At 39.4% G+C, this 27,039-nt stretch overlaps 1 protein-coding gene across 3 annotated transcripts; it reads left to right on the top strand.

Annotated features, from left to right (window-relative positions):
- The first annotated feature begins 523 nt into the window (after nucleotides 1–523).
- Nucleotides 524–26,766, top strand: FEM1C (fem-1 homolog C). Of its 3 annotated transcripts, none has more exons than XM_055435899.2 (3): nucleotides 524–879; nucleotides 1,723–2,453; nucleotides 23,961–26,766. In XM_055435899.2, exons 2-3 carry the CDS (start codon nucleotides 1,910–1,912, stop codon nucleotides 25,268–25,270), a joined length of 1,854 nt encoding a protein of 617 aa, XP_055291874.1. In that variant the 5' UTR covers nucleotides 524–879; nucleotides 1,723–1,909; the 3' UTR covers nucleotides 25,271–26,766. The 3 variants fall into 3 exon arrangements, with proteins under 3 accessions (XP_055291874.1, XP_088695992.1, XP_055291875.1); XM_088839866.1 differs by lacking the exon at nucleotides 524–879 and adding an exon at nucleotides 1,008–1,230; XM_055435900.2 differs by lacking the exon at nucleotides 524–879 and adding an exon at nucleotides 1,249–1,547.
- The last annotated feature ends 273 nt before the right edge of the window (nucleotides 26,767–27,039 follow it).

Here is a 27,039-nt window from a genome sequence, read left to right as displayed (position 1 = left end):
ACGAATTCCACAAGTTTACTTCCTGCTGTACGAAGCAGTAATTCTTTTCTTTCACATTAACTTTTTAGGCTCCTCTCATTTCCTGGTTTTATTGCTTAGAGTCAAGAACTCGACCATGTTGACTTACACTGGTATCAAGTTTTATCACTCCTTGAATCTTTATAGTTTTTAGGAGTTTGTATTTTTAAAAAATAAGTTTGACACCCGCTAAAAGGAGTCTTTTTCTCAAGTTTGTATCCAGCGTTGTTTGGCTTTTTCGAACCCTTCCAACAAGCTCGGTATATTCCAGGGCCCATCAAAGGAATAAGCCGTAGAAGAGGCTAGAGACAGTTTATTTCTGTGAAAAAAGAATCTAACAGCCGCCACCCCTCCGGGGGTTGCGGCCGTGGGACTCGAAAGCCCCCGAAGCTACCACCAGGACGGGCGGAGCGCGGAGAAGCCCGCGAGATCTCAGCGGCGGGCCCGCCCACCTCCGGCCGCCGCCGCCTACGTGGCCACGCCCCCTTCCGGGCCGCCCCGCCCATAGGCAGTTGCTCGCGGCGGCGGCCGCCTTCCCCCGGCCCAATGGCCAGGCTGCCGCGTCAGTGATGTGAAGCCGAGCTCTGGCTTGTCCGGCCCCTGGGCCTCAGCCCCATTACACCATCCGCCGCGGCAGCCGCTGCAGCCGCTGCCACCCGCGCAGCCTGGGCGGGCGGGAGGCGGCTCGGCGTGGCGGGGCGGGGCGAGCGGCGCGGCCGGATTCATCCCTGTGGGGCGCGGGGCATGGCGGAGCGGGGCGGCCGCAGGCGGAGCGGGGCGGCCCGGACGGCGGCGCGGACAACGGCTTCACTCTGAAGGGGCGGCCGGCGGCGGCGGCGGCGAGGACTAGCCCGCGGGCAGGTAGCGGCGGCGGCGGCGGCCCGGCGGAGCCCAGGCTGCGGCCTGAGGGGCGGCCTGGGCGGGAAGGGGAAGGAGGGCGCCCCCAGCCGCGGAATGCGGGAGGCGGGCTGGAGGCCCCGGGCTGGGCGGGCCGCCGGGAGCGGGTCGCGGCCAGTCGAGGAGCTTGGGGGGCGGGGGGAGACTGCCTGTATCTGGAAGTGGTACCGGTGAAGGTTCTCTAGGGGCGATCTTGGTTTGGGGAACTTACGGATCCCTTGGCGGGGAGGCTCAAGACGGGGCGGATGAAGTTAGCTAAAAGGCAGCCGGATTTCCTGAGTCTCGAGTAGTTTTAAAGGGAAGAGAACCTTTCGGGTGAGGGTTTTGGCGTTAGCTGGCCGCAGTTTGTTGAGTCCGACCTTTTTTTGTTCCTTCTGGAAAGCCATCCAGGCGACAGCAGGGCCTTCCAGCTTCGCGCCCTTCGCCCGCTCTCCTCTGCAGATGTGAAAAAGGGAAACATTTTTGCACCCGCGCCTCCTGCCTCTCTCGGTTGTACTCTCCCTGGGCGTGTGCAGAGCAAAAACTAGAACAAAGCTTGGCTGCTAAGGAGGCGAGAAAACCGGTTGCCTGTCGTGTTTACATTTAACGTATATAGAGAAGAGACTGCCTCCCACCAAAACATTTGGGTCTCTGTGTGTATCTTTTTGTATTCTCCTTTCCCACCTTTTTCGGGGCCGGGGGCGGGGGGGTGCGGAGTAGTCCCTAAAGTGTGGCTCCCTTCCCCAGAGTAGAAATTAAGAAAACCGAGTGTTTTCCGCCTTTATCTGTGGAAAATTCAAAACTGCTATTTTTTTTTTCTGTTTCTAGTTTGGTGCTCTGGTTGTCAGATGTTGGAAGGCAGTGGACAGAACACACTCTCCGTGGTTTTATATCCGTTCTGGGGTGCAGTGATTAACACTGAACTTTGGTTCCTCCGACTCTTGCCTGGGTCGATAGTTAAGCTGGAGCTTTGCTTCGAAGGACAAATAAAGCACAGCCTCTCAACTGGGCATAAATGGATCTAAAGACAGCAGTATTTAACGCAGCTCGAGATGGCAAACTCCGGCTTCTCACCAAATTGTTGGCAAGCAAATCCAAAGAGGAGGTTTCCTCCTTGATCTCTGAAAAAACAAATGGGGCCACGCCACTCCTGATGGCCGCCAGGTATGGGCATCTTGACATGGTGGAATTTCTCCTAGAGCAGTGCAGTGCCTCCATAGAAGTCGGGGGCTCTGTCAATTTCGATGGGGAAACCATTGAGGGGGCTCCGCCTTTGTGGGCCGCGTCTGCAGCAGGACATCTGAAGGTGGTTCAGTCTTTGTTAAATCATGGAGCGTCTGTCAACAACACGACTTTAACCAATTCCACGCCTCTTCGAGCTGCCTGTTTCGATGGCCATTTGGAAATAGTCAAGTACCTCGTAGAACACAAAGCTGATTTGGAAGTGTCAAACCGCCATGGGCATACGTGCTTGATGATCTCATGTTACAAAGGACACAAAGAGATTGCTCAGTATTTACTTGAAAAGGGGGCAAATGTCAATAGGAAAAGTGTTAAAGGTGAGTTCATTTTCATTTTAATTTTTTAAAGTGTTTGCCACTTATTTTCAGGAAATTTGATGCATAATTTTAAGCGGTGGTGTTAAGTAAGCCAACATTGACAGGCCTGTTTTGATTAGGTAGTCCCTTCCTAAAAAAGACCTCTATCACTGTGTTAAGCAGCATTTTCTCTTTTTATTTGGAGTGACTTCCAATTCTTGGAAAGTGGGTTCCCCAAAGTTTAGAGCATGTTAGTGGCAGTTGATCTGAGCGATTAGACTTGTATTTACTTAAGAATATACTTTGATGTGATACATTATTCTAGATTTTATTTTTTTAGAACACCCTTGGAGTAGAAACTACTATATTTAGTGAGTCATCGTTTTGTTTATCTTAGGTAGGCATTTCATTTGTTATTCCATCAGAAAGACCAGGCCATACTGACAGGGAAGGATTAATAAAATCTGTTTGCTTATTCCCTACTTATTGTGTGGCCAGTAGAAAATTCTTTCAATAAATATAGCAAGAGGGAAGGCAGATTTTTTTAAACTGCTACAGTGCTGAGAGCAAAACAAGGACTAGGTTAAGCAGATGTGGATTTGTTGACTAGCAACAGTGTAAATATCTTTGTCCAGAAGAGCTTGGGTTTATGGTTGTATATTCTTTTTTAGGATTTTTTTTTAACTGTTAAAAACAACTGCTATGAAAAAAATAAATAATAAAAAAATAAAAACAACTGTTATGATAGTATAATATTGATACTTAACGTTATTTTCCTTACATGTTTGTTTATACAAGGGAAAGTAATTCACTAATATTATAAAAGAATCATACAATACAAATTGGTTTATAGTGTTTGCTATGAAAGCTAAGTCTTACTACCTTTCATTTGTAGACCTCCAACCGTTATTTACAGTGTTTTGTGTGTCCTCAAGATAGTCTATGCAAATACAAGTATATTTGTCTGTATATCTCTCCCTCTTCCTTCTTTGTTCCTTGATATATACTGTTCTTTCTTTTCTTTTTTTAATTTATCTTGGATATCATTCAACTCCAACACACATAACTACCTCATTCTGTTTCATGGCTACACAGTATTTCATTGTATGAGTGTGTATAATTTATCTAGTCCCTGTTGATGGGCAGTTAGGTCACATCCAGAATAAATGTGTGTCTTTGCATACTTCTGTGAAAACAGCTCTATTGTAAATATCGATAAGTGGATTTGCTGAATTAAAGTGAATGCTCGTTTGTCATTGTGTTAGTGACTGATTGTTGCTTCTCAGAGCAGCTAAACCTCAAAATTACGGGGTTCTACACAGTTACTGGACATATTTACTGAAGTTAGTGTAATCTTTTCAAAAAAGGTGTGTCATAAAAATGATAGTCTCATTGTGATTTTTAAATAAATTTTTTCCCAAGCAAGTATAAAAATCTCACAAAATTCCAACACTTAGAGATAATCCTCCCAAAGAAACTGAATTTTGCATTTAGATATATGTATGCAGTTTTATTTTATATACTCTGCTGTACCTATTTTTTAGCTTAATAAATGTTATCCTTAATGTCATTAATTATAGCTCTTTAATTTCAATAGCTGCTTACTCTTCTGCTAATGGAGTTTTACATTGCTTTGCTTCCGGCTTCTCACTATCAGAAATGTTTCTGTAAACATTCTTGTAGATTCATTGTTCCTGATTATCTTTGAGGTAGGTGTTGAGTCAAAGGACAGCATGAGGGATTTTTTCTGAAACAGTCACCATTCTTTTAAAGAATGATTGTTCTTAAAGAACAAATTACTGCTTAATTGGCCATGTTAGTATTGGGAATGCTTTGAAATCATACCTAGAAGAGAAAGGGTTAAAAGATATGGCTGCATTTTAGGCTTGTTGAATGTTTAGTTTGTTTCAACTTTTTATTCATCAACCTAATGACATACAGATTGTTGGTAAACTCATATATTGAAATCAGTTTGGAGCACTGGAGGGATGAGTACTGGTACTATTTCCTTTCTGTTTTTTGAATTTTTTATGCTTCTAAAGATATAATATTTGGGAGAGCTTTACAGTAAATAGCCCATATTTTAGTGAGCATTTTTCCTTAGTAAACTGAACGATATTTAACTTGATTACCTTTGGTATTTAGGAATACTGTTCCTTTAAACACAATGATCATACAGTTTTGTGCTTGAGGATGTATATGCTCTCTTTTGGTTAATTCTAGAGTTTTTTTTTTTTAATATACTTTTTTTAAAGGTACATGTAGTTTTTTAATACCAAAAATTGTTTTATATAGCTTCAATTATATATATATATACACACAAAGAAACAGCTATGTATTATTATACATATATATAATATATTACTTTGTGTGCGGTGTTTGAATTTTTGTATCGTACCTTTAAATTTGACAGTGAGTCTTATGTTGGGAGCAGATTAAAGTACATTTGTACCTCCCCCACTGTGATCCTGAAGCTTCCATTCTTTGAAAATTACTCTCTCATATACTATTCAGATTTTTCATTTTTTAATTTTATGGGTTTGGGGTAATAGAAAAATAGGAACCAGTTGAAACTGAGGCAGGAGCATTGTAGAAGGATCTGGTAAAGCTTCAAGAAAGGATTTTTTCCCCCCACATTTTTTATCCTCATCCAAAAAATGGGCAAAACTGATAAGACTAGGGGTAAAATGGAATAATTTCTTAGGAAATTTTATATGTCAGCTGTTGGAAATGGTTCTGAAGAAAGAAAATGCCAGTAGATTATGCTTGATCTGCTAAAATGTAAAATTCATGTGACTCCTACCTTCCATTACTTTTTAACAGGCAGTTGGCATTTGAATATATTAGTTAACCTCTTTCCATTACTTTTTAACAGGCTGTTGGCATTTTGAACATGTTTTAACCTAAGGTGGAATTCATTCATTAATTGAGAATATTTATTGAGTTCCTTGAGTGTGCCAGGCTCTTAGGAAGGAAATGACAACACTCTCCAGTGTTCTTACCTGGAAAATCCCATGGACAGAGGAGCCTGGTGGGCTACAGTCCATGGGGTCACAAGAGTCGGACATGACTTAGCGACTAAACCACCAGCTTACAAAGATAAGTAAGACAAGATTCAGTCCTTGATTCCCTGCTCTTGGGGAGCTCATGGTTTGATTGGAGAGACAGGTTCATAAGCAGATACTTAAACCACAGTATGGTAAGTGCAACAGTAGTGTTTTCTTGTCTTAGATTTTTGGAAATACTTTATCCCCAACTAACTCACTATCTGAGGGGGCAGTGGGTTCCCATGGCATTTAGAAAGAGGAGAAAAACATATTTTATGTGCTTCTCCAGTTTAATACAGCAGTTGATTTTTGAGACAGGAGAGTTGGTTGCTATTTAAACAGAGTCCCTAAATGAGAAGTGATTAGACAAGCCCATCCACATTTATCTCAGTACTTCATAGTTATAGTCATTTTTGACTTTTTTACTTTAATTCGTCCTTTTTTATTTGAGTTTTTTGTTTTTGTTTTTTTGTTCTGTTTTTATTTGAGGTTTTTTTTGTTTGTTTTCAAATGCCAAAAACAAACAAAAGGCTTAGAGTAGGACTTTGCAGATCTATGAAAAACTTAAGTCCTTAATTCAGCTGGAAATTGAGCAGCTGAAAGTGATTGAGTGCTAGAGACCTATAGAATGACTCTGAGTTGGAGTTGGGGAGACTAGTCCCAGAGGACACACTATCCTTAGGCATGGGTTGATCACTTTTAATTATCCAGGATAATTAAATAAATTGGTAATCAGATAATTCCTGTGCATTTTCTGTCCGCAAGGTATTGTGTCAAGACATTGTGGAGGCTTTGAAAAGATAGAGCACATCACATGTGTTCTCTGTTAAAGGAATAGTATAAATTCATTCTATAGAATTTTGGAAGAGTAACTGGAAAGGCTTCATGGAGAAGTTAACTGGGCTTTAAAAGGATTGCTGGAGTTCAGATCTGCAGAAGGGATTTGATACAGTTTTTAAAGCCTTAAGGAATGACGTAAGGAAAGGCACGTTGAGAAATATGCTTGGAGGGTACAGAAATTGGAAAGTAGGCATATTTGGACCAGTGGGCACTCAGGGCTAAACTTTATAGGCCATTGATTTCCAAGTAAAGGACTTTGATGTTATTCTTTATGCTGTGGTAAGCCGGTGAATGTTTTCAGTAAGGAATGACTGAGTTTGTTTGTTTTTCTTAAGAGAACCCTATCTTACAGCATTCTAATTCAATTACATTGTGAGCTCTTTGAGGTTAGAGACCTGGTGTTTGTATCCATGTGTTAGAAAGAGAAATCCTGAACACAGTGGACATTTGGTCAATAAGCTTGTTGAATGAATGTGTTGCATTTAAGAGAGGAAAGAGTATGAGCTCTTTGATGACAAGGACTGTGTTTTCTAGTCATTTTAGTACAGAAATACATACATGAAGACATTGGGACAGTGATTGTGAAAAATAAGTGGTACAGGTGGAGCTCTATAGCAGTTCAGAAAACAGAAACTCATGTAGGCTCCTAAGTATAGACACTAGGTTGGTGAAAAAGTAACTTTGGCTTCAGACCATGAATTTTAAATCATTATAACTAGGCTCAAACACATCCTTATTAATCAAAATAGGAACCATTACAGTCAACACATTTTTGCCAATGAGTTTGTTTATTCCTGTAGCATAAAAATTTGTGCTTCAGGATTCAGTGAACTCTTGGAAAGCATTTTCTGCCTCCTGCTTGTTGTGGAAGCATTTTTCCTGCAAAAAGTTGTGGAGATGCTTGAAGACATGGTAGTCAGTTGGTGAGAGATCAGGTGAATATGGCAGATGAGGGAAAACTTCCTAGCCCAGTTTGTTCAACTTTTGAAGTGTGGTTATGTGGTGTGCTGTTGGGCGTTGTTGTGGAGAAGAATCGGGCCCATTTTGTTGACCAGTGCCAGCTGCAGGCATCACAGTTTTCTGTGCATCTCCTCGATTTGCTGAGCATACCTCTCAGATGTAATGGTCTCGCCAGGATTCAGAAAGCTGTACAGATCAGACGGGCAGCAAGCCAGCAAACAGTGACCATGACTTTTTTTGGGTGCAAGTTTGAATTTGGGAAGTGCTTTGGAGCTTCTTGGTCTAGCCGTGAGTCTGGCCGTCACTAGTTTCTTACAGTATCCACTTTTCACTGCATGTCACAGTCCAATTGAGAGATGGTTCATTGTTGTTACAGATTAAGAGAAGACAACACTTGAAAATACAGCGTTTGTGAATTTTTTTAAGCTCGTAATGTGTCTACTTATCGAGCTTTTTCACCTTTCCAATTTGCTTCTAATGCTGAATGACCATAGAAGGGCCAACCTTGAGTTCTTCAGTCACTTCTCGTGTAGTTTTAAGAGGATCAGCTTTGATGATCCTCTCAGTTGGTCATTGTCAACTCCCAGTGGCCAGCCACTACGCTCCTCATCCTGAAGCTCTTGTCTCCTTTGCAGAATTTCCTGAACTACCACTGCACTGTACGTTCAAGAGCAGTTCCTGGGCCAGATGCATTGTTGGATGTTGCGAGTTGGCTCCACGGCTTTATGACCCATATTGAACTCAAATAAGAAGATCGCTTGAAATTGCTTTTTGTCTAACATCACTTCCCTACTCTGAAATAACTTCCCTGATGGCTCAGACGGTAGAAGCGTCTGCCTACAAAGGGGGAGACCCAGGTTCGATCCCTGGGTCGGGAAGATCCTCTGGAGTAGGAAATGGCAACCCACTCCAGTTCTTGCCTGGAAAATCCCGTGGACGGAAGAGCCTGGCAGGCTACAGTCCGTGGGGTTGCAAAGAGTTGGACAAGACTGAGCAACTTCACAATAAGTCATTAGCAAAAAACAAAGTGAGAAATGCACATTAAAATGATATATAACATAACGACATTTATTTAAGAATGTATTCTAGTATCAAATGGCAAAGTTCAACGGCAGTTATTTAAACCTTAATAGCTTTAAAAGGATTTGAGAGAGAGCTAGTTCAGGCAGTTTATTTGCCTGTTTATTATGGACATTTTCTAACTTAGGTGCAAGTAGAGAAAGTAGAAGAATACTTTAAACTGCTGTGTACTTACCATCTTGCTTCAACATTTATCCACGTTTGCCAGAGTGCGTTAAAAAACACATTTCCTTCATCCACTTATTTTGTTATCTACAGTAGTTTAAAGCAAACCCCAGGAATTATTTCTCTCCCACAGTACAGGCAGTTTTAGGTATAGATATATTTCAGTCAAGATGATTTTTTTTTAAAGATCCTTTTTTTTTGTTACCCACTATAAATCCAAAAAGTATACATAAAAGAAAATCTCCATTGTAAATTAAGAATGGTTGGAAATAAGGTAATGGACAAAGATAATGACTTGCCATGTAAATAGGTTATTTATATACTTCAGAACTTAAGCCCTGATAGATCAGTTGGTAAAGAATCTACCTGCAATGTCGGAGACCCCAGTTTGATTCCTGGGTTGGGAAAATCTCCTGGAGAAGGGATAGGCTACCCAGTCCACTATTCTGACCTGGAGAATTCCATGGACTGTATGTATAGTCCATAGGGTCCCGAGGAGTCGGACACGACTAAGCAACTTTCACTCTACTCCACTTAGGACTTAAGAGTGTTGGAAGCTGAAATTCTCTTTCTCTTTGAGAACTCTAGCTTAACTCTTGGTTACCTCAGAATACACCTACTAGCAGAAAAGAGTAAAAGGATTTAAAATTTTCTACTTGTAACATTCTGTATTTATTTTGATTTAATAATAATATTTAATAGTTGAATTCGTTAATTTTTTTTTTGGCCACACCACACAGCATGTGAGATCTTAGTTCCTCGACCAAGGATTGTACCCAAGGAATCTTAACCACTGGACCACCAGAATTTGGGAAGTCCCAAGTTCATTAACGTTTTAATGAATTTGTTTCTTGTTCATTCCTTTCCTTCCTGAATCCCCTGGCACACTTTCCCTGTGTCCTCAGGGAGGCTTGGCATCCTAGTTGGGGAAGCTAAGCTGTAGATGGTGTGTCAGTTGAGTGCAGTAGGAAACTATCCATTGTGTTCCTCTGTGCCTGGAGATTAGGTTGGGAGCTGTGCTCCTTTAATATCCTAAAGGGTTCCTCTCTACCCCTTCCCACCTGCTCCCTTAACACATGTTGCTGTTGATTAGTTGCTAAGTCATATCTGACTCTTTTGTGACCCCATGAAATGTAGCCCGCCAGTCTCCTCTGCCCATGGAATTTCCCAGGCAAGAATACTGAAGTGGGTTGCCATTTCCTTCTCCAGGGGATTTTCCCAACCCAGGGATCAAATTCATGTCTCCTTACCAAGCTAATACCAGGAATAAATACAGGAATAAAATCCTTGAAATCAGTATTTTTATGCAGTTGAACTACATACCTCCCTCCCAGTCTTCATAGGTAGACCTCTCTTAAAGACTCAGCTTAGCCCCAGCTGCAGGGTTGAAAAATGGATGCCAAGCACAGTAGGCTAAAGAGGAGGGATGAGAACTGTTTTTGTGCATTTCCAGATGAATCTATTACAATAAAAGACCTTTTAATTGCTGCTTTTATCAGTCGAAACTTATACTTTACTAAAAACACACTTTGGTTTTAAAACAGCATTGATACATAACTCACATACCGTTCACGCATTTAAAGGGTGCATGATCACTGATTTTTAGTATGGTCATAGATTTGTGCAACCATCACCACAGTTACAGTTGATTAGTTGCTAAGTCACGCATTAATACTCACTCCCATTCTCCCCTTCACTCCATTTTCACTCCCAGGTACACTCGTCCTAGGCAGCCACTAATATTTCTGTTTTTGTCCGTTTGCCTGCTCTTCACATTTCTGATAAGTGGACTCACTGTGTCGTCTTCTGCAATTTTCTCTTAGCATAGTGTTTTCAAGACATCCATTTTGCAGCGTCAGTGCTTTTTATTGCTGAATGATCCATTCTGTACATACACTGCATTTATCCTTTCATTTCTTAATGGGCATTTGGGTTGTTTCTACTTTTTGGCTATTATGAATGATGATGCTATGAATATTTGTGCACGAATTCTTCTGTGGATATATATTTTTCATTTCCCTCAGGCATATATGTAGGAATAGAATTTTGGGGTCATATGGTAACTATCTTTTTAAGGAACTGCCAAACTGGGTCTTTCAAAGTGGCTGCATTCCTGTCAACATTGAAGAAGGGCTCTGATTTTTGCGCACATTTACAAACATGTAAAATGAGTTTTTATTTATTTTGGCTGCACTGGGTCTTAGTTGTCGCTCACGAGCTTGCTCTTGTTTTGGCAAGGAGGGGCCACTCTGTAGTTGCAGTGCAAGGCCCTTTCACTGCAGCGGCTCCTCTCGTTGCAGAACTGAGGCTCTAGGGTGCACGGGCTTCAGGAGTTGCAGCTCATGGGATTAGTTGCTCTGCTGCGTGTGGAATCTTCCTGAAGCAGGGACTGAACCCATGTCCCCTGCATTGGCAGGCAGATTCTTAACCACTGGACCACCAGGGAAGTTCCCCTTCTTTTTTAACATCGTTTTCTTAGTTAGTGGCTGTGAAATGGTGTCTCATTGCAGTTTTGATTTCTTTTTCTCCAGTGGTTAATGATAGTGAGCATCTTCTCACATGCCTATTGGTCATTTGTATATCTTCTTTAGAGAAATGTCTTCTTATCCTTTGCATGTTTTAAAATTGGGTAGTTTATCTTTTTATTACTGAGTTGTAAGAATAATTTACAACTCTTGTTGGAGTTGTAACATCACTGACTTGATGGACGTGAGTTGGCATCATCAACTTGATGGACATGAGTTTGAGTAAGCTCAGGGATCTGGTGATGGACAGGGAAGCCTGGCATGCTGCAGTCCATGGGGTCGCAAAGAGTCAAACACGACTGAGCAACTGAAGGGTAATTTTTATATTCTGAGTACAAGTCTTTACCAGATATATGATTTACAAATACTTTCTCTTATCCTGTTGATTTTCACTCTTTTGGTGGTATTATCTAGAGCAATTTGGATTTTCTTTTACAAATTAACTTTTTTAAAAATCTGACTTTGGATCACTTCGATTTGACTTAAGATTGTTAAAAATACTCTAAAATAGTCTGCAGGGTTTACTGATACCTTTTACTACATGGGTCAAACTTTCTGTGGATCAGACTATAATCTAGTTCAATCTAGTAGACCCACCCTATTCCTGCTATGGCATATAATATTTAAATTTAGAACAAAGAGGAATGGAGAATTTTCATTTCTGTAGGATATAAAACAGGTCTGTTTTAAACTTCTTTTCTTAACATTTGGTATACTTACTGGACGTGTTAGCTATATGGCAAATATCTATATAGCAAACAAGAAAATAAAGATTCTTTTTCTATTTCCTTTCTGCTCAAAGTCGTGAAGACCAGGAGTATAGTCATCACTTGAACCCATCTTGGCTCACCTGAATCAGAATCTGTATTTTGCTATGATCTCTGGTGTTTTTTACTTTAAAGTTTGAGAAGCACGACATTATTTGACTTATACGAAAAACATACACAAAGTTTGAACTCTGTGAAGACTTTAAGAAAAGCGGAATTTGTTGAATCGATATTGTTAGAGAAAGCCGTTTAAATTATAATGGCCATTTTGCATTTGTTAAATATTTTACAACTTTTATGAAGACTTTCATTTCATTAAAAAGATAAATTGTGTTTGTTACTTGGGAGTACTTTAAAAACTGGCAATTCTGATCCCAAATTGAGATATTTATAATGCTGTATTGAAGTTCTTGTATAATTTAAGTGGTTGGTGACAATCACTTATTTATTGTTTAGTCAACCCCTGAACATCTGGTTTGGAGCGAGGGAACTCTTCGGGCTCAGACTAATCCTTACTCAGAACACTAGTATGTTTTTGGATTATTAATTTTAGGAAAATTTTGACTCCACCATTAGGTACCTTTCCCAATTGAGCATAAATTCCTATCTCTTTTGAGCCTGCTATCAAAAATTACAAGTCTCTTTAAAGTTATCAGCATTTAGGATTGGCACCTCACACGAGTCTTCTTGAGGAATGCCATCATACCTTAATGTGTGAGCACTTCCCACAATCTGCTTCCCACAGTAGCCATCTCCAGAGTAGCCTAGTGAACATGGCTGTCTTTTCTTCCTTCATGCTTTTTAGAACACTGTTTCTATGTTATTATATAGTTGAAAGCTAGTGTATTTGGATGATTACTATTTTAACTTACTTTGGAAATTACTTTTAATACTTAATGTATCATCAGTTTGATTTTATAGAAATGTCCATATAATAGACACATCTTTTGAGAAACCATAAAAAAATTGCCATTATGAATTCAGTACCAGAAATTTTTTCTCCAGAAATTTATTTTTTCTTAATGAGGCATTGAGAATTGTATAATAAGGTACTGGTGACCCTTGAACAACATGGGGACCCATTTATATATGAATTATTTTCAATAATAACTATAATACATAGTGTCTGAGGATGAGGAACCATGGATACCAAGGGCTGGCTGTAAGTTGTCTACACTTGAATTCTCCACTGCATGGAGTGTCGCCTGAGTTATTCAAGGGTCAGCTGCTTCTAATCTTTTTTCTTTAGTTGAAGGTAAATTCATTAAATTTTGATGCTAAATATCCTTTACTTCACTTTTTAGAAAAGATAGGTATTTTTAATTGATTAATTTTGGGCTGTGCTGGGTCTCATTGCTGCCCACGAGCTTTCTCTGGCTGTGGCAGGTGGAGGCTCCTCCCTAGTTGTGGCGTGTGGGTTCCTCTTGTTGCAGAACAGGGACTCTGGGGCTCGCGAGCTTCCGTAGTTGTGGCGCACGGGCTCAGTAGTTGTGGCTCATGGGCTTAGTTGCCCAGTGGCGTGTCATGAGGGATCTCAGTTTGCAGACCAGGGATCCAACCCATGTCCCCTGCATTGATAAGTGTATTCTAAGAGGCATGTAACCCAGGGAGAATGCCCGAGTTGAATCTTCAGTAGTAATAATATTATGCATTAAAAGTTGAAATCAATGAAGTTACCTAGCAAGAGTTAGATGTGATCTTACTGATCTTTGGTGTATATAGTTTAGCACAGACTACTCACAAGGCCACAGTAACTTGATTTTTAAATTCAGCTTGTTATATTTTTTCACAGGACCTTGCATTTATAGTGTATCTAATTCTTGAATGAAAGAACAAAGGAAAATATATGCAGTAAATATAACAGACTATAGTATACATATATCATTTTGTAAAGTACTTACATGTTGAAAATCAGACTTACCCCAGAAATGGGAATATACATGTCCTGAAAGAAAATAAAGTTTGTGAACAGACATGGGAAAATGCTCTGTGTATCCAGGTATCAGTTCAGTTTATTCGCTCAGTCATGTCCGACTCTTTGCGACCCCATGAATCGCAACACACCAGGCCTCCCTGTCCATCACTAACTCCTGGAGTTCACTCAAACTCATGTCCATTGAGTCGGTGATGCCATCCAACCATCTCATTCTCTGTCGTCCCTTCTCCTGCCCCCAGTCCCTCCCAACATCAGGGTTTTTTCCAGTGAGTCAACTCTTCACATCAGGTGGCCAAAGTATTGGAGTTTCAGCATCAGTCCTTCCAACGAACACCCCAGACTGATCTCCTTTAAGATGGACTGGTTGGATCTCCTTGCAGTCCAAGGGACTCTCAAGAGTCTTCTCCAGCACCAAACTTCAAAAGCATCAATTCTTTGGTGCTCAGCTTTCTTCACAGTCCAACTCTCACATCCATACATGACCACTGGAAAAACCGTAACCTTGACTAGATGGACCTTGGTTGGCAAAGTAATGTCTCTGCTTTTTAATATGCTGTCTAGGTTGGTCATAACTTTCCTTCCAAGGAGTAAGCGTCTTTTAATTTCATGGCTGCAATCACCATCTGCAGTGATTTTTGGAACCCCCCAAAATAAAGTCTGACACTGTTTCCACTGTGTCCCCATCTATTTCCCATGAAGTGATGGGACCAGTTGCCGTGATACCCAGGTATAGAGGTAATATAATTACAGTTAATTCCAGTGCTAGAAGGAATACTGTAGAAGCATCCTTTTGAAGGAATTTATAATTCTTTTGAATTATAAAGATTCAAAAGAATCTTTTGAAAGATTTTATGACTCCTTTGGAAGTGAATTAAAGATGTCTCTTAAACTGTCACACATTTCTGGTTCTAAGGTAGGGATTTTTATGTCATTTGTTTATTGATGTACACTTCACGTACAATAAAATCCATCCTTTTTAGTATATAGTTCTCTAAGTTTTGACATAAGCAGTAATTTAACCACCACTACAATATAGATGAAATGAAAAATTCCTGTATTGCCCCTTTGCATTCTCTCAGCGCCCACCCTCTGGCAATCACTGGTCCCTTATCTGTCGTTACAGGTTTTTAGGCATTAGTTTTATAGTGAAAATTCTGAAGCAGTGCCAATGTCTATCAGCAAAGTGTTTATGTAAATTGATAGTATCTGTGTAGTTCATGGAGAAGGCAATGGCACCCCACTCCAGTACTCTTGCCTGGAAAATCCCATGGATGGTGGAGCCTGGTGGGCTGCAATCCATGGGGTCGCTAAGAGTCGGACACGACTGAATGACTTCACTTTCACTTTTCACTCTCATGCATTGGAGAAGGAAATGGCAGTCCACTCCAGTGTTCTTGCCTGGAGAATCCCAGGGACAGGGGAGCCTGGTGAGCTGCCGTCTATGGGGTCGCACAGAGTCGGACACGACTGAAGCAACTTAGCAGCAGCAGCAGCACGTAGTTCATGTAGACTGTGTACATGGAACATGACAGAATGACTAGATGTAGGTGAAAAGCAGGAAACAGTTGTATGTTTTCTGATTACAACTTTATAAAAATATACTATGTAGAAAGACTTGGAGACATAAGATAGTTGCTTTAAAATTAGGCTTTTCGGACTTCCCTGGTGGCACATTGGATATGAATCTGCTTGTCAGTGCAGGGGACATGGGTTCAGTGCCTGGTCCAGGAAGGTTTCACAGGCAGAGCAGTTAACCCTGCTCACAACTTCTGAATCTGCTCCAGAGCCCGCGTGCTGTGGCTGCCCCGCCTGCGTGCTGCAGCTCCTGAAGTCCGCATATCCTAGAGCTGGCACTCCGCAACAAGAGAAGTGGCGGCAGGGAGAAGCCCGCACGCTGCAGTGAAGAGTGGCCCCTATTTGTGGCAACTAGAGAAAGCCCATGCAAAGCCACGAAGACCTAGTGAAGCCAGAAATGAATACATAAAACTAGGCTTTTGTTTTGGATTTTGGTGGGATTTTTTTTTTTTTTACCTGTTTTCTAAACTTTTAAGTAATGAGCTAGGCTATAATTTGAAGATTTTTTTAAGGCTTCTAGAGCAGGGGCATGAAATTATGGTGGTTATATACTTGTTAGAATAAAGACTATATCCTCCTGCTAAAATTTTACTTTTTAAAGTTATTTTGTCCTTATTTGAAATCATGTTTTGTGATATCAAGTGTTAAAAATTTAACAATCTACCTTAGCTTTGATATTGTGCTAACTGCTATCTGGGATGTAAAGGAATTATATACAGGCTCTGTGTACTTTAGGAGTAGGCCATTTAGGTCAGAAAACCTATTTGTGAGGCCAGAACATATTATGTTAGGGTCAGGAAGATCCCCTGAAGGGAATGCCTACCCACTCCAGTATTCTTGCCTGGAGAATTCGATGGACAGAGGAGCCTGGCAGGCTACTAACCTATGTTGTTGCAAAGTAGCTGCACAACAACTGAGCAACTGATACAACAATAGCAACATATTATGTGGGCTTCTCCAGTGGCTCGGTGGTAAAGAATCCACCTGCCAGTGCAGGAGATGTGGGTTTGATCCTTGGATTGGGAAGGTCCTCCAGAGAAGGAAATGTCAACCCACACCAGTATTCTTGGCCTGGGAAATCCCATGGACAGAGGAGCCTGGGGGGCTACAGGCCGTGGGGTCACGAAGAGTCAAACATGACTTAGTGCCTAAACAACAACAGCAAACTATGCAATATATTACACGAGGTTCTATATGAGTACTTATCAGGATGAGTGAAACATTCATTCAGACATTCTCAAAATGGTAAGTTAATATAGTATAACCAAGAAAGCCTGTTTGAGCAGCTAAAATCTGTTGAAACTTGGCAGAAAAGAAGTTAAAAAAGTAAAGAAGGAGGAGTATATTACAGGAAAATTAAGAGGCATGGAGGTGGAAGTAAGCAGGACTGTTTGTGGGGCTGGAAGAGGTAAGGATAGAGTGATGGGAAGGCTAATCAGCTTTTCTGCCTTGTGTATAGCAGGTATTGATAATGTCTTTTGGGTCAGAGTAGGTGTTGGCAAACTGTGCCCCAGAGGTCAAATTCTGCCCACCCCCTCTTTTTGTATTGCCTGAGAACTAAGATACAGTTTTTGTATTTTTTAGTGGTTGAAAAAAATGAATAATATTTCAGGACACAGAAGCCATATTTTAGCATCCATAAATTAAGTTTTGTTGAATAACAGCCATTCTGTTAATTTAACCAATTGCCTGTGGATACTTTCTGTTAGAGTTGAGTGATTACAACAAAGACCATATGGCCTGCAAAACCTTGAATACTGTCTAGTCCTTTACAGAAAGTTTGTGGCTCCTGGGCTAGATGCACAGAGCAGTGTTCATACTGGAGGAGACGAGAAGTGAAGCTGGTGAAGTAGGGTAGGGAAATATTTCTCTTTTCAAAAATCTGTTTCCCATGGTGTTTCTTCTTATGTGTGTTGCCACTACCAAGATTAAGCTTTACTTCACATAACATGCCTTCTAAAACTGTAGATTTCTGCTTTTTTGCTTTCTCACCCTCTCCCAGATAATGATTTGAGAATCAATGCTGTAGAATTTTGAAATCTTAAAGATTGTCAGCTGTTTCCTTAGAGGAAGCATAAGAGCTTTTGAGTTGGAAAGTAATGTGATTGGTAGAAGTTTTCTAATGAGGTCTGTTTTTATTAGAAATAACTTACTCACAGGAATGTAGTTTGACTAGCATTTAAAACACCACCGTAGATATGCACAGTGCATTGAAATGGCAAATGGGATGCCTGGGTTTTGGTTTTAATACTAATTCCTCTGGTTCTACTTGTAGAACAAGTTTATCTTCTCTACTTTGCATAGTTACTAATATAAGATTACAAGAGGGCAATGGTTAATAAAATTACTGGTAACTTTTTTCTTTATTTCTGCTTTTTATTATTCACTTCTAGTTTCTCTAGGCTTACTTTACTTTTTTCCCTATAACTTCTTGAGATGGAAACTTAGATCTTTTTTCAAACAGCCTTTCTTTTCTAATGTACATTTAAGCATACTTTTAGCCATATCCCATAAGATTTTTTATTTAATGTTTTTATATCATCCAGCTTAAAATATTTTCTACTATGCTTTGGGATTCCTCCTTTGACCCATGTGGTATTTAGAAGTATATTTTAAAATTTCAGGTATGTGGAGATTTTTCTAGGGTTTTTTTTTTTACTGTGCTGGGTCTTTGTTGCTGCACACAGGCTTTCTCTAGTTGAGGCAAGCAGGGGCTACTCTAGTGCCCCTGAGGCTACTCTTGGGCAGGGGCTGCTTACTGCATCAGCTTCTTCTGTTGCAGCTCCCAGGCTCTAAAGCAAAGGCTCAGTAGCTGTGGTGCACAGGCTTACTTGCCTTGTGGCACGTGGGATCTTCCTGGACCAGGGGTTGAACCTGTGTCCCCCTGCATTGGCAGGTGGATTGTTAACCACTGGACCACCAGGGAAGTCCCGTTTGTTTTTAATCTAACTTGTATTGTGAACTTACAAAATATTCAGTGGTTTCAGTCCCTTGACATTTATGTGAGTCTCATTTTATGGCCTAGAATGTGGTCAATATTTATATATGCTCCAAGTATCCTTTCCCCAAAAAATGAAACTCTGTAGTGTTCATTATGCGAAGTCAAGTGTGCCTTAGGAAGCATCACTATGAACAAAGCTAGTGGAGGTGATGGGATTCCAGTTGAGCGATTTCAGATGCTGTGAAAATGCTGCCCTCGATATGCCAGCAAATTTGGAAAACTCAGCAGTAGCCACAGGACTGGAAAAGGTCAGTTTTCATTCCAATCCCAAAGAAAGGAAATGCCAAAGAATGCTCAAACTACTGCACAATTGCACTCATCTCACACACTAGCACAGTAATGCTCAAAATTCTCCAAGCCAGGCTTCAACAGTATGTTAACTATGAACTTCCAGATGTTCAAACTGGATTTAGAAAAGGCAGAGGAACCAGAGATCAAATTGCCAACATCTGCTGAATCATCAAAAAAACAAAAGAGTTCCAGAAAAACATCTGCTTTATTGACTATGCCAAAGCCTTTGACTGTATCACAATAAACTGTGGAAAATTCTTAAAGAGATGGGAATACCAGACCACCTGACCTGCCACCTGAGAAATATGTATGCAGGTCAGGAAGCAACAGTTAGAATTGGACATGGAACAACAGACTGGTTCCAAATCAGGAAGGGAATATATAACAGCTGTATATTGTCACCTTGCTTATTTAACTTATATGCAGAGTACATCATGTGAAATGCTGGGCTGGATGAAGCACAAGCTGGAATCACGATTGCTGGGAGAAATATCAATAACCTCAGATATGCAGATGATACCACCCTTATGGCAGAAAGTGGAGAACTATAAGAGCCTCTTGATAGTGAAAGAGGAGAGTGAAAAAGTTGGCTTAAAGCTCAACATTCAGAAACCTTTAAGATCATGGTATCCAGTCCCATCACTTCATGACAAGTAGATGGGGAAACAGTGGAAACAGTGAGAGACTATTTTTGTGGGCTCCAAAATCACTGCAGATGGTGACTGCAGCCATGAAATTAAAAGACTCTTGCTCCTTGGAAGAAAAACTATGACAAACCTAGACAGCATATTAAAAAGCAGAGACATTACTTGGCCAACAAAGACCCGTCTAGTCAAAGCTACAGTTTTTCCAGTAGTCATGTATGGATGTGAGAGTTGGACTATAAAGAAAGCTGAGCACCTAAGAATTGATACTTTTGAACTGTAGTGTTGGAGAAGACTCTTGAGAGTCCCTTGGACTGCAAGGAGATCCAACCAGTCCATCCTCAAGGAAATCAGTCCTGAATATTCATTGGAAGGACTGATGCTGAAACTCCAATACTTTGGCCACCTGACACAAAGAACTGACTCATTTGAAAAGACCCTGATGCTGGGAAAGATTGAAGGTGGGAGGAGAAGGGGATGACAGAGGATAAGATGGTTGGATGGCATCACCAATTCAATGGACATGAGTTTGAGTAAACTCCGGGAGTTGGTGATGGACAGGGAGGCCTGGCGTGCTGCAGTTCATGGGGTCTCAAAGAGTTGGACACGACTGAGCGACTGACTGAACTGATAGTGTTCATTTAATTTTCTGTATCGTTACTGATTTTGGTCTTCTGTACTGAGAAGTGTGTATTGAAATGTATTATGAGTGGATTTATCTGATTTTCTTTGTTGATTTTTGCTTTATTTTGCTGTGTTTTTAGATGAAAACAAACTTAGCAATTATATCTTTATGTTGTTTTGAATTTTATATTATTATAAAATGTTTCTTTATCTCTAAACATGCTCTACTTAATCTGATACTTTAATATCAGACAGCTTTCTTATGGTTAGTTTTTGCATAAGATACATATATTTTTTCATCATTTTACATCAGCCTTTTTCTGTTCTTACATTTAAGGTATTTCTCGTGTAAGCAGCATGTAGTTGAGTTTTATGTGTTTATATTTTTAATCTGATAGTTTTTGTATTTTAATGGCACATTTAGTTTGTTGTATTTAATATAACTACTTACGTACTTGGGTTTTAATCTCCTAGCTACTTATTTATTTTTATTTTTCCAGCTGTTTTGTAGTCTTTGTTTCTTATTACATCATTTGGATTTAGTTTTCATTTTTTCAATTTTTTTCTGTATTGTAGGATATGGAGTAATTATCTGCATGTGTACCCTCTATTATTTTAGTGGTTCTTCTAGATAGTACTACTTTGACTTATTAAAGGCTAACAGATTTCTAATTTTACCTTTTTCTAAGCAGTGCAGAAATCTTAGAATACTTTAACTTGTTACCATCATTACTTGTATGCTATTACTATCAAGCACTTTTCTTCTATACACGTCTCAAACCCTGTTATAATGTTTAAAGTCAATATTTATTTAGATAGCTCACAAATAAGTTGGCATTTATTTTCCTTTACTGCTTTAAGGCTTCTTTTGTTTCTGATTAGAACTTTGCTATCAATCTAATTGTTGTTCTTTGGCAGGTCATTTCTACCTGTTCTTTTGTTTTAAGATTTTTCTCTTTTTCCTTAGTATTCAGCAGTTTTGCTGTAGTGTGCCTCGGTGTAAGTTTCTTTTTTATCTAGCCTTCTTGTTTATAAAACTTTCTAAATTTGTGGCTTAATTGTTGATCAGCTTCAGAAAATTCTCAGACTTTATCTCTGTAAATATTGCCTTGCCTTGGGCCCTTTTTCTTCCTCTAGAATTCTGGTGTTATGTTAACCCTTCCGACATCATTTCCTCTGTCTGTCGTAGTCTCCTGCTTTTTCATCCGTTTACTTTCATGCATCTTTCTGTGTATTTTCATCTGACTTATTTTCTCATTCACTAATTCTCTATTCACCTGTGTGTAGTCTGCTTTTAAAGCCACCCATTGAGTTTTTCAGTTCTGGAATGTTCATTTGGTTCTTTTTTTTTAGTTTCCAGTTTTCTAATTCTCAGAACTTTAAATCTCTCTTAATATTCTAGGAATAATTGTTGCTTCAGAATCTCGTGTTTGATGCCTGTGTTATCTAGCTCCTCTGCTGGGCTTTTCTCTTAGCTGTTATTTCTTGTGGTTTTTGTGTTGTGGCTCGTGATTTTCTCTTCTGTCCATTATGTTTGATTAGACACCAAACGTTATAGACGAAGAATATATAAATAAGTTGAACCCTAGTGTGAGAATTGCTTCATCTAAATAGTATTTGTATTTGCTTCTGGCTTTTGATTACATATGCCAGTAGTCCTGGATTACTTTAATTCTATATCAAGATGATTTTAGTTTCCATTTCAGTTCCTGTGATGATGGGTTTATTTGCACTTCATCTCACTCCTGGAGAGCAGCCCCACAGAGCTGTACCCTGCAGTGTAGAGGGATTTCTCAATGGGTTCTGGACTTTAGTTTTCTCTTCTGACCCTACAAGAGCAAAAGCTCTGCTCAGTTTTTCAGCTGCCTCTTCCACAATCAGTAGAGGTCGTTGGGGGAAATTTCCTCAAATTCTGGACTTAGCTAATTTTTTTTATTCTTCTGGATGTTGTATCCATGTGAGCTCTTACCTGCTGTCATACAGATTTTTTAAGATGCACTTCTCAGCTTTTCTAGTTCTTAGTGGGAGGGGATCCTATTACCTCTGCCGTTACTAGATGTGAGTCTCTTAGTCCTTTAAAAAAAAACACACAAACTTTTTTTCAGCATATGGTGTATTCAAAATATATGTATATTATGCATTTTTCTAGTACAGCAATTCAGTTAATTAAAAGACTGGCTTTTGCTGCATTTTTATTCTTGATTTTTTTTTACTATGAATGGAGAAGAATACCATCTAAGCCTTCTCTATTACACTATTTCTTAGAGAAAAAGGAAGTATTATGGATCCTTAATTCAAGAGAGTTTTTAAAAATACACTTAGCAGTAATCGTGTTTAACTGAAACTGTTTTGAGCAAATGAACAGGAGTAGTCAGAAGTCCTGGGCTCTTGAGTGCTTGGTTACTAAACACATCACTGAAACCTTCCGTCAGATGCTGAAATGCTGAGTCAGAATAAATATACAGATGTTGTCAGTGCAATCCCTGTAGATACAGAAGACAGATAAGCAGGATACATTTGTGAAGAGATGAAAGTCCTTTTATAGCTTGTGCTTTTTTGAATTTTAGTTGTAGATTTATTATGTGAAAGATTCAGATTTAAACCACTTTCTAGAACATATCTGCACCTGGGGTTCCCATGGCCGCCCCCACATTTGGAGTTAACATACAGTTGTACTCATGGCTAAGATTTATTACAGTAATGTAGTAAGGACATGAATCTGGATCATAAGAGGAAAGGTACAGGTGGGGTCTAGGGGACTCTTGAGCAGGCTCTGTCCTTCTTGTGACAGGTCACTGAGAGCACAGTCTTCTCCTAGCAACGTAAATGTGTGCGTGTAATGCTCTTACCCAGGGAGTCCCATTTGATTGACTAGAGACTCAATGCCCAATTTTTGATTGCATGCTAGTTACGCAGGCATCCTCTGCTGAGCACATATTCAAAATTCCAGACTCCCAGAAGGAAAGCAGGTAGTCCGCATGAATTCACCCTTATCATTTAGGGAAACTTATATCTTGGAACTCTTTACCAAACAGCATTCCAGATGCCAGCCAAGGACCATCCTTCCAAGCAGGTCTTTCTAAGAATAGCTGTCTCAGCCAGCTACATTAGCTGTTTTCCACACACATGCCTAAAATGCCTCACTGTTGAAATTTTCTGTAAACACTATGTAAATACCAAAGTTCTGCATGATAATTTGTGTTTTGATCATAAGTAGAATGCTTATCATTAAACTTAGGTAGCTAAAATAACTTGAGTGGTTATTATGTCTTAGTATGTTCCATCCATAAAGGGCTTTTTATTAATGTGCCAGTGCCTGTTGTCAGTTTTAATCCATGTGTGGGAAGAAGCGGACAATATTAGAACATTTAGTACATCTGAAAAGAATGTTTAAGAAAATTAAATTACGGTGGGAAGTAATGCATTATGAAAGGACACTTCAGATGTCTCCTTTTAGAGTTCATATTCAACCACCCACATGTTTTTTAGATTTCAGTGTATTTGTTTTTCTTATGGGAGTTTTTTGAAGAAAGTACTTTGTTACCAATATTTTTCACTAAAGCTGAAGTTCACTTGGCAATCTGGAAATACTGAAAAAATAACTTCTCACTCTTAGAACCAAATTGAAGAATCTTAGATACTTATAGACTAGATTTCTTGTTTATAAATGTGGAATCTTAACTCAGAAAGTTACGTGACTGTCAGCAAAACTGCACAGCTGGTTAATTTCATTTCGTCAGTTTTTAGTTGTAGAATATACACTTGAAAACACTATCAAAAAATACCAACAAGGCCATGAATTTCATTTAGTGACTTTGAATATCTTTTCATGCCTAATTTGGTCATTTCATTTATTCAGAGAACTTAACCAATATTATTTTTCCCTTGCTGTGTGTCAGACATTAATTTTAGGTGCGGGGATCTTTTTTTCTTATTTGGAATCAAATTAAAAGTATGTCTCATTGAGGATGGCTTGAGCTGCCTACTTTTCTTTAGATTTTAAAGTACACTTATGTATTACATTGTATCCTGGTTCCTCAAAATATGTCATTTCTTTTTTCTTTATCCTTAAGGTAATACTGCATTGCATGATTGTGCAGAGTCTGGAAGTTTGGACATTATGAAGATGCTTCTTATGTACTGTGCCAAGATGGAAAAGGATGGTTATGGAATGACTCCCCTTCTCTCTGCAAGTGTTACTGGTCACACAAATATTGTGGATTTCCTGACTCACCATGCACAGACCAGCAAGACAGAACGGATCAATGCGCTAGAGCTCCTGGGAGCTACATTTGTAGACAAAAAAAGAGACCTCCTTGGGGCTTTGAAATACTGGAAAAAGGCAATGAACATGAGGTACAGTGATAGGACTAATATCATTAGCAAACCAGTGCCGCAGACACTAATAATGGCTTATGATTACGCCAAGGAGGTAAACAGTGCAGAAGAGCTAGAAGGTCTTATTGCTGATCCTGATGAGATGAGAATGCAGGCACTGTTAATTAGAGAACGCATTCTCGGTCCCTCTCATCCTGACACCTCTTACTATATTAGATATAGAGGTGCTGTCTATGCAGACTCTGGAAATTTCAAACGATGCATCAACCTATGGAAGTATGCTTTGGATATGCAGCAGAACAATTTGGACCCTCTCAGCCCAATGACCGCCAGCAGCCTATTATCTTTTGCAGAACTGTTCTCTTTCATGTTGCAGGATAGGGCTAAAGGCCTGCTGGGCACCACTGTTACCTTTGATGATCTTATGGGCATACTGTGCAAAAGTGTCCTTGAAATAGAGCGAGCTATCAAACACACTCAGTGTCCAGCTGACCCATTACAATTAAATAAGGCTCTTTCCATCATTTTGCACTTGATTTGCTTATTAGAAAAGGTTCCTTGTACTCTTGAACAGGACCATTTCAAAAAGCAGACTATATACAGGTTTCTTAAGCTGCATCCAAGGGGAAAGAATAACTTCAGCCCTCTTCATCTGGCTGTGGACAAGAATACTACCTGTGTAGGGCGGTACCCTGTTTGTAAATTCCCATCTCTGCAAGTTACTGCAATACTGATAGAATGTGGTGCTGATGTGAATGTCAGAGACTCTGATGACAACAGTCCCCTCCATATTGCTGCTCTGAACAACCATCCAGACATCATGAATCTCCTTATTAAATCAGGTGCACATTTTGATGCCACAAACTTGCACAAACAAACTGCTAGTGACTTGCTGGACGAGAAGGAAATAGCTAAGAATTTGATCCAGCCTATAAACCACACCACGCTGCAGTGTCTTGCTGCCCGTGTCATAGTGAATCATAGAATATACTATAAAGGGCACATCCCAGAAAAGCTGGAGACCTTCGTTTCACTTCACAGATGATATTTTGACTGTTAAAGCACGAATTGGTAACAGTTGTTTCATAAATGAGCACTGTTGTGATAACACCAGCATTCATTTAGCTTGATTCCATCATGCTCTCATTGGCTAAAGCATTGTAAGCATCAAATTTACAGGATTGATTTCCCAGTATTTAATATAAATATACCATATAATATATTGTTTGTGAATTACTGAGAAATGAAATGTCATATTCCATTTCTAAAATTGTCTGCCAAAGGCTTATCCATTCTGGTTTTGTTTGCGTTGGGTGTTTGGGACAGATTTAACCATTTTTCAGTGGTGTCTTTATACATTTGTGAATTTTATACAATTGAAGGTCTTTTTTCCTGCTTCTTCCCTCTTTTCTCCAAAATTCTCTCCTGTTTCCACTTTATCATTTCTGTTTAGCAGTTTTTCTCCCCTCATGGACCCATGTTAAGTTGTACGAACTTTATGGACTTGTTACCATTTGCAGTTTACCATAAGTGCTTTATCTTCTCTATGCACGGGCTTCAACTTGACTGTTGTATGTTAGCATATTTCTATGCAGCAGTTGGTCAGCTTCAACTCTGAAACACTGTTAAGTATGTTACAAAGTTCATTTTATGAAAGTACTCTTGTAGCATGACAATTTGTAGAGCTACAGGTTAGCTACCAGAGCTTGAGCTTTTTTGTTGTTTTATTTCTTTACATCTGAGTTTTCTTTTTCTAATCCACTGAAATTATTGTGTGCTAAATTTGGGAAGCAAATCTATTCTAACTCATTAACCCAGTTGAGATTTAGGTCTGTCATCTTAATATATCATGCAGTAAAAGGAAGACTCTTCACAAAGAAACCCACCTTTCATGCTGCGCCAGCATTGTCCTGCTTGTGCTGATGATGTGATTAAATGTAGAGAACTTGCTTAAATTTAACCTCAGAGTTTATCACACAGCTTAATGGGTCACATTGAAATATTCAATAATTGAACTGCAAATCACTTTTAGTCACTAAAAGAGCTGAAGCATGTCAGTGGCATGATGCTTGCCAAGCCAGACCTCGGCGTCTAGGGTAATTAAGGTGTTTCATTATGCAGTTTACTGCCATAGTGTGAAAGGTCAGCAACAGTGTTCTTTCTCTCTTCAAGCTTAAGTATGCCTTTGAAGATAACGTGCATGGATTACTTTGGTCTCAGTTATTTGTCACCATAATTAAACACACAAGGTTGCAGTGCTTCCTGTTCCTTTACTGAAAATTAACTTTTTTCTTTTTTTTTTTCTTCCTTTCTTCCCCTTGCTTCCTCCCTTCTTTCTTTCTTTGTTTTTTTTAACAGCTTTGCTAATGCCACAGAAAGGGCTCTTTTAAGAAAAAATAAGTGAAAAGTACTAAAACAGTTCAGGTAATTATCATTCAGCACTTTATTGTTACTCAGAATAAAATTTATGATGGCATTTGCCTTGCCAATGTCTTAATGAAATTGTTCTGAATAAAAAGCTCCTTATTGGTTTGAGAAAAACTCAGTTTACCTGTGAGTTTAATGAGCTTGGATCACTTGGATTTTTGTGTTGACATTTTATTCTGAGGGTGGATGTTGTGGTATTAAGAGTTGTCATTGCAAACAGTCATGTTAGGTTTATTTCATCTTTACTCAGTAAAAAACTTGTAATGAAGAATTGTAAATAAAAAAGCTTTAGACTCACTTTCTGGTTAAAAATTGAAGTTTAATTTTTTAAAAGATACCCTTAATCATTTTACTAGGTTGTACATTTAATTTCATCATTGAAAAAAG

This window comes from Moschus berezovskii, chromosome 9 (assembly GCF_049115385.1).
Source record: "Moschus berezovskii isolate FMDL1 chromosome 9, NW_MosBer_1.0, whole genome shotgun sequence".
In the NCBI taxonomy this organism is placed as follows: domain Eukaryota; kingdom Metazoa; phylum Chordata; class Mammalia; order Artiodactyla; family Moschidae; genus Moschus; species Moschus berezovskii.
This window is presented reverse-complemented; position numbering and strand designations above follow the sequence as displayed.

Excerpts from the sequence above, each read along its gene's own strand:
- FEM1C (XM_055435899.2), top strand. The coding sequence starts at position 1,910 with ATGGATCTAAAGACAGCAGTATTTAACGCAGCTCGAGATGGCAAACTC. Across the intron at positions 2,454-23,960 it reads CAATAGGAAAAGTGTTAAAG|GTAATACTGCATTGCATGAT; the intron begins GTGAGTTCATTT and ends TTTATCCTTAAG.